Source organism: Terrapene carolina, unplaced genomic scaffold (assembly GCF_002925995.2).
Source record: "Terrapene carolina triunguis isolate 2854851 unplaced genomic scaffold, T_m_triunguis-2.0 Scaffold147, whole genome shotgun sequence".
Classification (NCBI taxonomy): Eukaryota; Metazoa; Chordata; order Testudines; family Emydidae; genus Terrapene; species Terrapene triunguis.
In genome coordinates this window covers 7358568-7374279 of record NW_020664498.1, presented here as the reverse complement: position 1 = coordinate 7374279, position 15712 = coordinate 7358568, and the positions used below count along the sequence as shown (strand labels likewise).

Sequence of the window (15712 nt, the reverse complement as noted above, 5' to 3'; positions counted from 1 at the left end):
GCAGGACCAGAGCCGTAGGCATCCCAGAAATCAGAACCACCATTCCCAACCCCCGAATAATGGGATTTGGGTCGTCCAGGCAGCCACCAGACCTTTTGAGGATGCGCTCGAGGGCGTTATACCAACCACTCAACTGGATCCCTCTTTCCCGTTTTCGGAACGTCTGTCCAATTTTTACCGAGCATGGTCCCAAATCACCTCAGACTGTTGGATCCTCTGCATGGTAGAAGTGGGATTTTGTCTCAAATTTCCTTCGCCCCCTCGCTCCCGCTCCCCTTCCCCGTCCCTCTTCAGGGACCCTTCTTACAAGCAACTTCTCGTCCAGGAGGTACAAACCCTCCTATCGGTAGGGGCTGTGGAGGAGGTTCCACTAGAGCTCAGGGGAAAGGGGTTTTACTCCTGGTATTTCCTAATACCGAAAGCAAAAGGGGGCCTCAGACCCATCTTGGACCCGTACAATCTCAACAAGTTCATGAAGAAACTAAAGTTTCAAATGGTCTCTTTGGCCACTATCATCCCCTCCCTGGATCCAGGAGATTGGTAAGCTGCCCTCGACTTTGAAGGACGCATACTTCCACATTTCCGTAATCCTGCCCCACAGGTGCTTCTTAAGGTTTACAGTCAGGAGTTCCCACTACCAATTCACAATACTACCTTTCGGCCTATCATCAGCACCTCGAGTGTTCACCAAATGTATGTCCGTCATAGCCGCTTTTCTGCGGAAAAGGCAGGTTCAGGTATTTCCTTACGTAGATGACTGGCTAGTCAAGGGCCAGTCCAGAACACAAGTGGATCAGCATGTCTCCCTCATAAGATCCACCTTCAATGCATTGGGCCTCCTCCTAAACATTCAAAAGTCAACGCTCACCCTTCCTCAGAGAATAGAGTCCATAGGGGCAGTGCTAGACTCAACACAGGCCAGAGCATTCTTGCCTCAATCCCGCTTCCAGGCCATTCACGACATCATACAGGACCTCAAATGATTCCCTATAACCACAGTAAGGAGTTGCTTAAAACTCTGCATCTTGCACATATGTAATGCAACATGTGAGGCTCAGACTCAGACCTCGCCAAGCTTGCCTAGCATTGGTGTATCAACCGAGCAGGCACAGTCTAGACATGGTGATTACCATTCCACCGGAGGTTCTCAAGTCTCTTCACTGGTGGCTCGACCTGCACTTGGTGTGTGCAGGGGTTGCGTTTTCCAAATCTTGTCCATCTCTATGTCTGACCACACACGCCTCGGCCATGGGGTAGGGGGCACACCTTGGGGAGCACAGAACTCGGGGCCTCTGGTCTCAGGAGGAACTGATGCTTCACATCAATATAAGGAAGCTCAGGGCAGTCTGACTGACATGTCAGTCCTTTCAGCCTCTCCTGGAGGGCAAATGCATATCGGCCCTGACAGACAATACAACAGTGATGTTTTAGATCAGGGGTTGGCAATGTTTGGCATGCGGCTTGCCAGGGTAAGCACCCTGGCGGGCCGGGCTAGTTTATTTACCTGCTGACGCGGCAGGTTCGGCCGATCGTGGCCCCCACTGGCCGCGGTTCGCCGTCCTGGGCCAATGGGGGCGGCGGGAAGCGCCGCGGGCGAGGGATGTGCTGGCCGTGGCTTCCCGCCATCCCCATTGGCCCGGGACAGCGAACCGCGGCCAGAGGGGGCCGCAATCGGCCAAACCTGCCGTGTCAGCAGGTAAATAAACTGGCCCGGCCCGCCAGGGTGCTTACCCTGGCAAGCCGCGTGCCAAACGTTGCCGACCCCTGTTTTAGATCAACAGATGGGGGGAGCACACTCCTCTCCCCTGTGTCAGGAAGCCCTCAAGCTCTGGGAGTTCTGCATAGCACACTCCATGCTTTTGGAAGCGTCCTGTCTTCCAGGGTCGCAGAATGACCTAGCAGACCACCTCAGCAGGTCTTTTCACAATCACAAGTGGTCTGTCGTGGTTGAACCTGCTACAGCTCACATTCTCAGACCCCATTAGAGAGGTTCTTCTGGGTAGCAGAACACCTTCAACTAGAGTGACTTACTTAGCAAGTGGAAGAGATTTGCGATTTGGTGCTCGCAGAGTCGTATCCCTCCAGCACAATCATCGGTCACCTTTATCTTGGACTACCTCCTAAAGCTGAAACAGCAGGGCTTGTCTCACTCCTCAATAAAGGTTCACCTGGCTGCCATCTCAGCTTTTCACCCAAGAGAGCATGGACGCACCATCTTCACTAATGAAATGGTGCGGCGGTTCCTCAAGGGGTCGGACAGATTATATCCTCATATTCAGCAGCCCACCTCCCACGTGGGACCTTAACTAGGTACTCTCGAGGCTGATGGGGCCCCCATTCGAGCCCCTAGCGACCTGTTCCCTTCTCTGCCTTTCCTACAAGGTGGCCTTTTTGGTTGCAATAACATCAGCCAGAAGGGTGTCCGAGCTCAAGGCTCTCACATCCCACCCCCCCATATACCATTTCTTACAAAGATAAGGTGCAACTGCGACCTCACCCGGTGTTCCTTCTGAAGGCGGTCTCGAATTTCCATGCCAATTAAGACATAGTCCTTCCGGTCTTTTTCCCAAAACCCCATGCCAATAGCCGCGAGCAGAGCTCCTTTCCTTGGATGTGCGGCATGCATTGGCTTTTTATGTTGAACAAATAAGCAGTTCCGCAAGTCAAATCAGCTATTTGTTGCGGTAGCGGACAGGATGAAAGGCCTCCAAGTGTCCACACAAAGGATATTGTCGTGGATCACATCCCATATCCGGGTTTGCTACGATCTCGCAAAGGTCCCTGCCCCCGCTCTGACTGCACGCTCCACCAGAGCTCAGGCATCTTCGTCAGCCTTCCTGGCCCTGGTACCAATCCAGGAGATATGTAGAGCAGCTACGTGGTCTTCGGTCCACACCTTCATTTGACATTACTCAATCACCCAGCACGCCAGGGACGATGCAGTGTTCAACCGGGCTGTGATTTAATCAGCGATTCCATAAACTCCAACCCCACCTCCTAAGTAAGGCTTGGGAGTCACCTAATTGTAATCGATATGAGCAAGCACTCGAAGAATTAAAAATGGTTACTCACCTTCTCATAACTGTTGTTCTTTGAGATGTGTTGCTCATATCCATTCCAACCCCACCTGCCTTCCCCTCTGTCGGAGTATCCTGCAAGAAGGAACTGGAGAGGCGGCGGGTCGGCAGGGCCCTACATGTGGTGCCATGAAGGCGCGACTCCAGGGGGCTCCAGAGCCGATCCAATGGATGCTGCTAAGGGAAAAACTTTCTGGCAAACTGTGCACGTGACATAATTGGAATGAATGTGAGCAACACATCTCGAAGAACAAGTTATGAGAAGGTGAGTAAACATTTTATTTCCTGTCTTCTGGGTGGTTGTCTTCTGTTGTGCTTCACCTGCCTCTCTAAAGTCAATTCCCAGTGACGTTGCCATATCTGAGCTTGCTGCTTGTTGCCTCTTTCAGGTTTGCTGGTGCTTTCACACTACGACAGCGGATGTTGAATTTTGTACAGAATATCCAGTATTATATGATGTTTGAAGTGATGGAACCTACATGGCATATCCTTGAGAAAAACTTGAAATCGGTGAGTTTAGTGATTTGACCGGTGGCCAGTTGGACAAGAGTCCCAAGTCACCGAACTGTTACTCTTATCCCTTTTGTTTAAGAAAAAATCAGATTTCAGTTACTTAAAGTAAATATTTAAATGTACTGTTCTCCGGAAAACAGTTACTGTATTCCCCACACTTACTGCGCCAGAAGAGATTGTTGCGAATTCTTTAAGTGCTGTTCCTGTGGTGATAACATCAGAAGCCTGACAGTGCTTCTGCCTAGAAAGGAAAGAGACTTAAGGAGGGGCAGCTAAGGGAAGATACCGGATCCAGACAAGAGTTTTCCAGGAGGACACTTGTCTTACTCCCCATTATTTTATTGCCTTCTTAGAAGTCTAGATTGGAGTGACTTTCCCTAGTAATGTTGTCCGTTGGCATGTGGCTGTTCCAGTGATTGAAGTTTACAATGCTAGTTTGATTTTTGTATGTGTTTGTGCACCAGAACCTGCTAGGAGAATAGTTAACTCCTGCAGAAGAGTTTGCAACACACAATTTTGGGTGTGGGAGACCCACAAAAGTAGCTCTTTTTCTTTCCAAAATGTATTCCTCCAGAGGCTGTTGCTGTGCAGGCAGACACAGGGCTAAAATTGTTGGTGTCACCACACTACAGTAGTGCTGACTCTTCTTCACTTTCCAGCTTTATTATTAGTAAAGGCTTTTCCTCTCTTAGAACCACACTTTTCTCTGTGCTCCAGCTCCTGCTTACACCACCATGTGACATGGTGCCAGCAGTGGCTGGATCCCATCTACCAAGAGAGAAGAAAATAACAGGAACAGAAGAAAGATTGCAACTCCTTTGCACGAGGGGAGAATGGTCCCAGAGTACTGGGATGCAAAGGTTTTAGACATACCCAGGAATCACTGATGCAGAGCTTTGGCTGACTCTCTGACTGTGACTACGACTAATCATCTCTCTGAATTCTTTTGTATGTTCACTCCACTCTCCCTGAGGGTCCAGAGGACTAGACTTTTGGTCAGGAAGGTTGGGTGACATATACATTGCTTTTGTTATGACAGTCAGTTATGAAACAGAATCATCGTAATCACTAATTTGCTATTAAAGGCATGATACAGTCTTGTAAGGGAATTGTCAGCAAGGGTTTAGACCTCCCCAAGCATCTGGGGAAAATTTCCATTGATTTCAATAAGGCATATATTGCACTACATGTTTGGAGCACAGAACTGGCTCTTAATCACACTTTGGGACTGTTTGGGCCAGTTTTTCCCTACCTGGTATTCCATGAATTAGGATCACTGAGATTTGGAAATTACGAGAAACGGCAGCTCCTTTCAGGCTGATGTTCTGCGTTGTGCCAATCTACCCCCGTTTTCACCAAGTTGACTGTCATAAAAAAGAGCTCTGAAATGGAAAAGGAACCCCTTGGCATAAGGAAAGATAGAACCAACATATCTGACTCATCGGGGAATGGGGTTTATCCCTATTCCATTCTAGTTCTGGGAAAGGTTGTGCTTTTGACCCTTGTTGGCTCTGAGAAGTGTAAGCAGATGTCTTGGATGTGTTTGCTATAATACCCTTGTCATGACTCAGTTTGTGTTCTTAATCTCTGCACATCTTGAGTCAGCGTAGAGTTTTATCTGAATGTAAACTTGTTAAAACTTGAAGCCATATCAGTTGAGATGGCTAAAAACTTGTAAAACCCTACAGAAACAGTATCTCAATTTCATTTTGTTCCCATAATGTATTTTCTGTCTGAGTTTAACCTTATATTTTAAGCACTATGATTTTCTCAATATCTCATAGCAATTTTACTTTTTCTTTTTCCATTAATTTATTTCATATCACTAACGATATTTTAAATCTCTGGTAGCAGGTTAGTGTAAGGAACTGGTTGATGTGTTGTTTATTGTTGTGTTTTCCTATAACAGGCTTCCAATATTGATGATGTCCTGAGCCACCATACCAGCTTTCTGGATAACTGTCTAAAGGACTGCATGCTAACAAATCCTGAGCTGCTGAAGATCTTTTCCAAGCTGATGTCTGTTTGTGTCATGTTCACAAACTGTATGCAGGTATGGGGCCTCCCAGCATGCACCACAGTGTTTGCAGCTGCTCAAAATGCCACTTCCCTCTTCTCACAGTGCCATTTCTTTTGACTTGCCCCTCTCTCCTCCCTCTGAAATACTTTGCTTCTTTCACTGGCCTCTCCTGTTCTTGTGAGCAGCCTCTTTAGCTTTCTTTTTACTATTCTGACAGCTGCTTTGGCAAGAAGATGATGACTGAAACATCCTAGGGAAAATTTGATTTTATGTTCTTCTTCCAAGAATACTGATGGAGTTTAGTACTGATGAGAATTGACTCGTAGTGCTTGTTAAGAATATAAAAATGGCCATACTCAGTCAGATCAATGGTCCATTTAGTCCAATATCCTGTCTTCCGCTAGTGGCCACTACCAGATGCTTCAGAGGAAATGAACAGCATAGGGCAATTACTGAGTGAACCATCCCCTGTCATCTAGTCCCATCTTCTGGCAGTCAGATACTTTAGGGACATCCAGAGCAGGAGGTTGCATCCCTGACTATCTTGGCTACTAGCCATCGATGGACCTATCCTCCATGAACTTACCTAATTATTTTTTGAACCCACTTCTATTTTTGACCTTCACATCGTTCCATGACTACGAGTTCCACTGGTGGACTGTATATTGTGTGAACAAATACTTACTTTTGTTTGTTTGAAACCTGATGCCTATTAATTTAATTGGATGACCCCCTTGTTTATGTGTTCTGTGAAGGGGTAAATAACACTTTCTTATTCATTTTCTTCACATCATTCATGATTTTATTGTCCTCTATAATACTCCCTTCAGTTGTCTCTCTTCTAAGCTGAATAGTCTTTTTAACCTCTCCTAATATGGAAGCTGTTCAATACCACCAATCCTTTTTTGTTGCCTTTCTCTGTACCTTTTCCAATTCTAATAGATCTTTTTTGAGATGAGGCAGCCAGAACTGCATGCAGTATTCAAGGCATGGTCGTACCATGGATTTATATAGTGGCATTGTGCTATTTACTGTTTTGTTCCTATCCCTTTCTAATGGTTCATAACATTCTGTTGGCTTTTTTGACTGCTGATGCACACTGACTAACCACAATAACTCCAGGATCTCTCTCTGGAGTGGTAACAGCTGATTTAGACCTCATCGTTTGGTATGTATAGATGAGATTATATTTCCTAATTCGCGTTACTTTACATTTATCAACACTGAATTTCATCTGCTATTTTGTTGCCTAGTTACCCAGTTTTGTGAGATCCCTTTGTAACTCTTCGCAGTCTGCTTTGGACTTAATTATCTTGACTAATTTAGTATCATCTGCAAACTTTGCCACCTCACTGTTTACCCTTTTTTTCAGATCATTTTATGAATATGTTGAACAGCACTGGTCCCAGTAAAGATCATTGGGGAACCTGCTATTTACTTCTTTCCTTTCTGAAAACTGACCATTTATTCCCATCTTTTGTCTCCTGTCTTTTAACCAGTTACTGATCAATGAGAAGTCCTTCCTTCTTATCCCATGACTGCTTATTTTGCTTAAGATCCTTTGTTGAGGGACCTTGTCAAAGGTTTTCTGAAAGGCCAAGTACACTATATCCACTGGATCATCCTTGTCCACATTTGTTGGCATCCTCATAGAATTCTAATAGATTGGTGAGGCGTGATTTCCCTTTACAAAGGCTATGTTGACTCTTCCCCAGCTTATCGAGTTCATCTGTGTGCCTGATAATTTTATTCTTTTCTATAGTTTCAACCAGTTTGCCTTGTACTGCAGTTAGGCTTACCAGCCTATAGTTGCCAGGATTGCCGCTGGAGCCTTTTTTAAAAATTGGCATTACATTAGCTATCCTCCAGTTATCTGGTACATAACCTGACTTAATGATGGGTTACATACCCGTTAGTATTTCTGCCATTTCATATTTGAATCCTTTTAGAACTCTTGGGTGAATTCCATCTGGTCCTTGTGACTTTTTACTGTTTAATTTTATCAGTTTGTTCCACAGTCTTCTCTATTGACCCCTCAGTCTGGGACAGTTCCTCAGATTTGTCATCTATGCCTGATTGGTTGGAAGAGTCAGCAGACTGGCTGTTAAGCCCAGCAGCAGCAGTAGCATTCAATGGCTGCTCAAAGCATTCACCCACAGCTGCAATAGTTCCTGCACCTGTTTGTTCCCAGCCTTGTTCTAGTCCCATTCCTCCTTGAACCCAGCCTAGTGGTTAGGACAGGAGTTGGTAGTCAGGAATATTCAGGTGTGCATTGTGCAAGTTCCCTGTATATCTCTGTCATTGCATCTCTGCTCTAACCCTCAGCACCCCAGGCTCTTCCTTTCTGTCCTCTTCCCCCAAACTCTGCCAGAGCATCACTGTACTGATCTGCAGCACCCTTTACTGTTCAGTCGTGGGCACCCCTAATGCACCTCAATCCTGACCTGTAATACAGTTGTGTCTGCCTGTCATGGCCCAGCACTGGTGTCTCATGCAAAATGATGTTTTGTTTTAGTGATGTATGGGCAGTCTGATGGGAGACACCAGCTTCATCGCTGCCTTAACCAGGGTTTGATCGCATGTACCCTGCTGCTATGGAAGAAGGCTTTTGTGAACTATTGAAGCTCTAAAGTCCTGCCCGAATTAAAACCAGTTCTTATGCTTCATTTTAACTATAGAAATGTGGCTTAACATTTACAATGTGTTATCATCTACTCTTCCCACAGAGATTTACCCAAAGCATGAAGCTGAATAATGAAATGGGCCGGCTTACGTTAGAGCATGGCACGATGTTGGGCCCACCAACAGAGCAGGAGCGTGCCGAGGAAGTTGTGAAGAAGCAGCTAACTAATAAAGTAAGGCACCCACTTTTCAGAATATTTATATACTTGTTCTTAACTGGCTAATTCTTCCTTCCAGACAGCACCTTGGAAGTCCGGTTTCTCTTTCTTTCTACCTTTCTTCCATTGCACTGAAAAAGCCATAGAGGTACTTCACAATCATCCAGCCAGCAGCGTGTGCTGTTCCCATTTGGTAACAAGGAGGGAATAAGTGTTCTTTAAACTAACCAGCCAGGCTCCTTTTAAGTGTGAACTTAAAAGTTTGTGTAAATAAATACACTCAAAACATTCCTCAAAGAGCGGCTTCATTCTGAGAAATGGCCCCTCAAGGTTCCATGTCTATTATGTCCTTACACATGCCTTTAGTGAATTCAGAACAAATGTGCTCAGGTTACAAGAGAAAAAAAAATATTTTTCTAACTGCTAGCACTACAATCTCAGCCAAGGCTCTGACAGTCAAGCTGAGCTTTTTTCTTCTCAGGGATGGTTATCATTCATAGAAGTTCTGCAAGCTTCCAGTGACAGCCATGCAGCTCTGTTGTCTTCAGTGGGTTTGCATTGCTGTAACTGACTGGAACTTAATACACAATTCTGATGCTAGAGGAAAGGAAGAGAATCCAGCTTTCTGTCAATCTTACCCCTACAGAGCCAGCCCAGTCAACAGTTAAAAAAGCACTGAATGCTTACTTTGGTCACTAAAGTCAGCAGATCTGCCTCTCCATACACACATGGAGTGGGTCTGCTGGGTAAGGGCCACTTCCACACAGCAGCTGTTTAGTGCAGATCCTTGCTGAGATACAGAATGCTTACAGACTCAGAATTACAAATCTACGCATACTTCAGAACAACACATTTCCACTAATGCTTACCTTCTCATTTCACCGCAAGTGTTCTTCTTTGAGCGCTTGCACACATACATTCCACTCTTGGTGTGTGTGTGCCCAGTGCAAAATTGCCAGAAATTTTTCCCTCAGTGGTACCCGCTGGGGAAGCTTGAGCACCCTCTGCTGCCACATACCACTATCATCAGTAAAAAGCACCTAGCCAACCCCGTGCCCTCTCAGCTTCTTTTTGCCAACCATGATGGTCTCTGAAACTATTCTTCTTGCATTTGCAAGTTCTCACAGTTGATTTTGTTCTTTATATATTGTAAATAATTAGTCACTAGTAGTAAAATTACTAGTGTTTAGTCAGTCAGTTAGATTTTCTGTGTTTATCTGCTTTTCCATCAATCCCTGGTGCCAAGAGATGCCTTGGTCACTGTGCTTCAAGCCCTGTGTTTCCTATAATAAGTCTATGCTCTTGAGCAACCCACAGTCAAGTTGCTTGAAGTGCCTTGGGGAAGCTCATATGGGGACCTTTGCAAAATTTGCAAGGACTTTAAGCCTCAAACAAAAAAAGATCAGGAAGCCTGGCTAAAGTTTCTGCTCATGGAGGAGGCACCGAGACCTCCATCTGAGCCAGCCAGTCAGAATCAGCACCGAGTGCTTTGGCATCCTACCATGTCAGAGTCCTGGCACCAATCCTAGTGCCTAGGAAGAGGCATAAAAAGCAGACTGCTGAAAGGGGGCAATCCACAGCAATGAAGTCTGCCAGGCATGGGGATCAGAGTAAATTGCACTCTAAACCCAAGCACTCCTCTGCCTTGGTACCACCAAAGCCAGTACCTATGCAGGTACTGTTGAGTCCGGAGCCAGAAGAGGCTCCCACATCTGCAGCACAGCACCATATCGACACTCTCAGTACCGACTGTGACAGAGGTGTTTGCAGCTGCTAGTGATCTCTTGCTGTCCGTACCGGTGTCACTGGCAGTACAAGAGTCGTCGCTTTCAGTGCTGGCGGACACGGGTGAACTGGCTGGATCATTACAACGCGTGGTACTGGACCAGTCTCACATACCCATGACAGCTTGCCCTTCGATATCATCAAAGGGGAAACCCACGATGCTGGCCTCGCTGCAGATCTCTCCACCTTTGCACTGATAGCCAGCACAGTCAGGAGCTGCACTCCCATGGCCACTGGAATGAGAGTTGACCTCTTCTGAGTCAGAGATTGGGTCATACTCTTCCCAGTTTCAAAGCTGCTCTTGTTACTCCTCCAGACATTTCTACCGTTCGATGGTTCCAGTCACAGGAGCACCATCGAGTGGTTGGCCAGGAGGTCACTGGGGTCCTACGCCAGTCTAGAGGCCCTTTTGGAACCTGTGGGGTTTTCCTCTAGTTTCCAGGACGCATTCCAGGCACTTCTATTTGGTGGCCTCGGAAAGGTGTCCTGCACCTTCCCACTGGGCAGCACCCCTTCCCGACTCTGGTACTGAGCCCAGTACCAGACTCCAAAAATAGGTTCAACAGGACCTCCTAGATAAAGAAGGGAAGGAAGAGCATCCACAACCAGTGCTGGCCTCCCTGTCCTCCTCTCCTGACAAAGCAGTCTCAGTCGAGGGCATTTTGCCTTCCCCAGATGACCATAAAGCTCACCAAGAGTTGTTAATGAGTGTAGTCTTAAATCTGAGCATACAGATGGAGGTAGTAAAAGAATCCTCCCACAGCCTGGAAGGGTTTCTACTCCTGTTATTTCCTAATCCGACAGCCAAGGGGAGGTCTCAGATCTATTTTAGACCTGCATCAACTTAACAACTATTGCAAAAAGAGAAAGTTCTGCATGGTCACCATTGCATCCCAGGGACTGGTTCGCCACCCTTGATTTAAGAGATGCCTCCTTCTATGCCTCAATGTACTGAGGGCACAGAAGGTTCCTCAGGTTTGTAGTGAAGCAGTCACATTACCAGTTCACTGTGCTTCCATTTGGCCTGTCTGCAGTTCCTCGGGTATTCCCAATATGTATGGCCATAGTGGCAGTGTTCCTGAGGAGATTAGGAGTGCCTTATCTGAATGACTGACTAGTCAAGGGTCGGTCCAGGACTCTGGTTGTGTCCAGTGTTTGACTCATCCAATCAACATTCAAGGCCAAATCTACCCTTTTGTCTGGTACAGAGGATAGTGTTTATTGGTGTGTGTTGGGCTCTATCCAGGCCAGGGTGTTCCCCCCCCCCCCCCCCAAAGTTACAATTCCAATCGGTCCAATCTCTGGTTACACACCTCAAATGTCATCCCATCACAACAGCCCGAAACTGTATAAGGTTCCTGAGCTGCATGGTCTCGTGCCCATAAGTGGTACAACATGTGAGACTGTATCTCAGACCTTTCCAGACTTGGCTGGTCTCAGTGTACTTGCCAAGCCATCTTTCTCTGGACATTGTATTCACAGTTCCTTCCCAGGTTCTTGTTTCTCTGAATTGGTGGTCTTCATCCACCCTCGACCGTCAATGACTCTGGTCTCAGACGCGTCAGTGCTAGGATAGTGAGCTCACTTGGGGCCCCTCAGAACTCAAGGTCTTTGGTCATTGACAAAGATTTTTCTTCATATCAACATTAGAGAGCTCAGAGTGGTTAGTCTTGCCTGTCAGTCATTCCTGCCTCATATCAGAAGGAGAAACCTATTTGTTCTGACAGACAACACCGCAGCCATGTTTTACCTCCACAGGAAGGGAGGCGCTCGCTCATCCCTCCTTTTTCAGGAAGCAGTTCATCTATAGGAATTTTGTATAGCCCATTCAGTCTACCTTGATGCCTCTTATCTTCCAGGGGTGCAGAACGAGTTAGCAGATCACCTGAGCAGGTCTTTCTTTAGTCATCACGAGTGGTCTGTTTGCCCGGATGTAGCCAGAGGCATTTTCAAGCAGTGGGGGACTTCCCAGACAGACCTATATGTGAACAAGTACGACAGAAAATGTCACCAATTCTTCTCCTTTCAAGTCTGCCGTCTGGGTTCCATTGCAGACGCCTTCCTGCTACCCTGGACGGTAAAGCTTTATTATGCTTTACCCCCAATTCCACTTGGCATGGCCACGCCAATACTGGTTCTCTACATCTCTTAGTGATGACTCCAGTTTTACTTCCATTGCACCGGGATTTGATCTCTCAAATAGATAACAGATAAAAAGATAATGCAGGCAGAAATCCAGCAACAGACTGGGGGCTATCCAGTTTATTGCACCCAATGCAGCATGTATTGCACCCCTATGGGCAGGTGGCATATGTGTACATTCAGTGCAAGGAGCTCCTGGCCCTCAGAAACCGTGTATGGGCTTTGGAGACCAGAGTGGCTGAACTGGAGGAGCTAAGGGAGACAGAGAGGTACATAGATGAGACTTTCCGGGACATAGTAGAACAGTCCCACCCCCAGTCTGACAGCCTCTGTGCTGTTGAAGAGGATGAAAGTCTCAGGGAAGGAGAACATCCAACTGGAGCAGAGGGAAGTGATCCCATAGTTGGGACCCTCCTTCCAGATGATGATGTGGTATCCTCTCGCACTGAGGATACCTCTCTGGGGGAAGGAACTCCAGTTATTAGGAAGAGACAGGTATTGGGCGATTCGATCATTAGAAACATAGATAGCTGGGTTTGCGATGACTGGGAGAACCGCATGGTGACTTGCCTGCCTGGTGCAAAGGTTGCGGATCTCTTGAGACATCTAGATAGACTTAGGTGTAGTGCTGGGGAGAAGCCGGTGGTCGTGGTACATGTAGGTACCAATGACATAGGGAATGATATGAGAGAGGTCCTGGAGGCCAAATTTAGGCTGCTAGGTAAGAGATTGACGTCCAGGATCTCCATGATAGCATTCTCTGAAATGCTTCCAGTTCCACGTGCCGGTCCAGTTAGACAGGCAGAACTGTAGGGCCTCAATGCATGGATGAGACAATAGTATTGGGAGGAGGGGTTTAGGTTTATTAGGAACTGGGGAAACTTTTGGGAAAGGGGGAGCCTATACAGGAAGGATGGACTCCACCTAAAGCAAAGTGGAACCAGACTGCCGGCACTTAAAATTAAAAAGATCGTAGAGCAGTTTTTAAACTAAGGGCTGGAGGAAAGCCGACAGGTGCGGAGGAGCACGTGGTTCGGACAGAGACATCCTTTAGGGAAGGATCTATTAATGGAGATTCTCTGTCCTAGTAAGGAGGAGAGGATGGAAGATGATAAAATACAGATAGGATCTGATGAGAAACAGTCAAATGAAAAAACTCCCATCCAATTACATTATATAATGGCAGACAGCTAAAAAGTGACAAGTTTTTAAAATGCTTATATATAAATGCTAGAAGTCTAAATAATAAGATGAGTGAACTAGAGTGCCTCATATTAAATGGGGATATTGATATAATAGGCATCACAGAAACTTGGTGGAATGAGGATAATCAATGGGACACAGTAATACCAGGGTACAAAATATATCTGAAGGACGGAACAGGTCATGCTGGTGGGAGAGTGGCACTATATGTGAAAGAAAGCATAGAATCAAATGATGAAAGAATCTTAAATTAAGCAAACTGTACCATAGAATCTCTACGGATAGTAATTCCATGCTCTAATAATAAGAATATAACAGTAGGGATATATTACCAACCACCTGACCAGGATGGTGATAGTGACTGTGAAATGCTCAGGGAGATTAGAGAGGCTATTAAAATAAAAAGCTCAATAATAACTGGAGGATTTCAACTATCCCCATATTGACTGGGTACATGTCACCTCAGGACGGGATGGAGAGAGAGTTTCTTGACACCTTAAATGACTGCTTCTTAGAGCAGCTAGTCCTGGAACCCACAAGAGGAGAGGCAAGTCTTGATTTAGTCCTAAGTGGAGCACAAGAACTGGTCCAAGAGGTGAATATAGCTGGACCCGCTTGGTAATAGTGACCATAATATAATTAAATTTAACATCCCTATGGTGGGGAAAACACCACTGCAGCCCAACATTGTAGCATTTAATTTCAGAAAGGAGGACCACACAAAAAAGAGGAAGTTAAACAGAAATTAAAAGGTACAGCGCCAAAAATGAAATCCCTGAAAGCTGCATAAAACTTTTTAGACACCTTAATAGAGGCTCAACTTAAAAGTATACACCAAATTAAAAAACCATAAGAGAACCAAAAAAGTGCCACTGTGGCTAAACAATTAAGTAAAAGAAGCAGTGCAAGGCAAAAAGGCATCCTTTAAAAAATGGAAGTTATATCATAGAATATCAGGGTTGGAAGGGACTTCAGGAGGTCATCTAGTCCAACCCCCTGCTCAAAGCAGGACCAATCCCCAACTAATATCCTAGTGAGGAAAACAGAAAGGAGCATAAATTCTGGCAAATGAAGTGTAAAAATATAATTAGGAAGGCCAAAAAAAGAATTTGAAGAACAGCTAGCCAAAGACTCAAAAAAAAAATAGCAAAAAAAAAAAAAATTGAAAGAACACCAAAACCAGAAAGCCTGCAAAACAACCGGTGGCGCCACAGGACAGTCAACATGCTAAAGGAGTACTCAAGGACGAGAAGACCATTGCAGAGAAACTAAATAAATTCTTTGCATCAGTCTTCACGGCAGAGGATGTGAGGGAGATTCCCAAACCTGAGCCCTTCTTTTTAGGTGACAAATCTGAGGAACTGTCCCAGATTGAGGTGTCACTAGAGGTTCTTCTTCGAGTGCTTGCTCATATCCATTCCAGTTAGGTGTGTGCGCGCCGCGTGCACGATCGTCGGAAGATTTTTACCCTAGCAACACCCGGTGGGTCGGCTGTGGAGCCCCCTAGAGTGGCGCCGTTATGGCGCTGGATATATACCCCAGCCGACCCAGCGCCCCCTCAGTTCCTTCTTACCGCCCCTGACGGTCGTTGGAACTGTGGAGCGCGGCTTAGCTGATCTCCACACTCCCTAGCTTTCATTGTTCTTGTTGTATTTAGTTATATAGATAGTTGTTCAAGTTAGTTAGTAGTTAGTGTATAGTGTATATATATATAGTTGTAAGTTATTATCGGGGGTTTAGGGGGTGTTTTTCCCCTTTTCCCCCCGGCGCACAGCCGGGCCCATGCCCAAGGCTCCTGGCTTTAAGCCGTGCGCGTCCTGTGGGAAGCACATGCCAACTAGCGACCCGCATAGCTCCTGCTTGAAGTGCCTGGGAGAGACTCATCCAGCAGATAAGTGCCCTATCTGCAAGGCCTTCAAGCCAAGGACAAGGAAGGAGCGGGACTTTAGGCTCCGACAGCTCCTCATGGAGGCGGCTCTGAGTCCAGATCCTCCCTCGGCGCGCCCTGTCCCGGCACCGAGCGCTTCGGTGCGCAGCGCCCCGGCGGGCTCGACCGGTGCGTCAGAAAAGACTGTTCGGCACCGACCGACGTCGGCACCGCGCCCGCCCAAAGAGCCTCGGCACCGATCCAT

General features: G+C 46.3%; 1 protein-coding gene across 2 annotated transcripts in view; it reads left to right on the top strand.

Annotated features, from left to right (window-relative positions):
* LOC112113887 (gamma-tubulin complex component 2) overlaps nt 1-15712 on the top strand; it is a 110060-nt gene that overhangs the window by 82405 nt on the left and 11943 nt on the right. For both annotated transcript variants that reach the window (XM_026653708.1, XM_026653707.1), the window contains exons 14-16: nt 3467-3587; nt 5500-5643; nt 8337-8465. In XM_026653708.1, coding sequence (XP_026509493.1) covers nt 3467-3587; nt 5500-5643; nt 8337-8465 — 394 coding nt within the window. The remainder of the gene's footprint in view (nt 1-3466; nt 3588-5499; nt 5644-8336; nt 8466-15712) is intronic.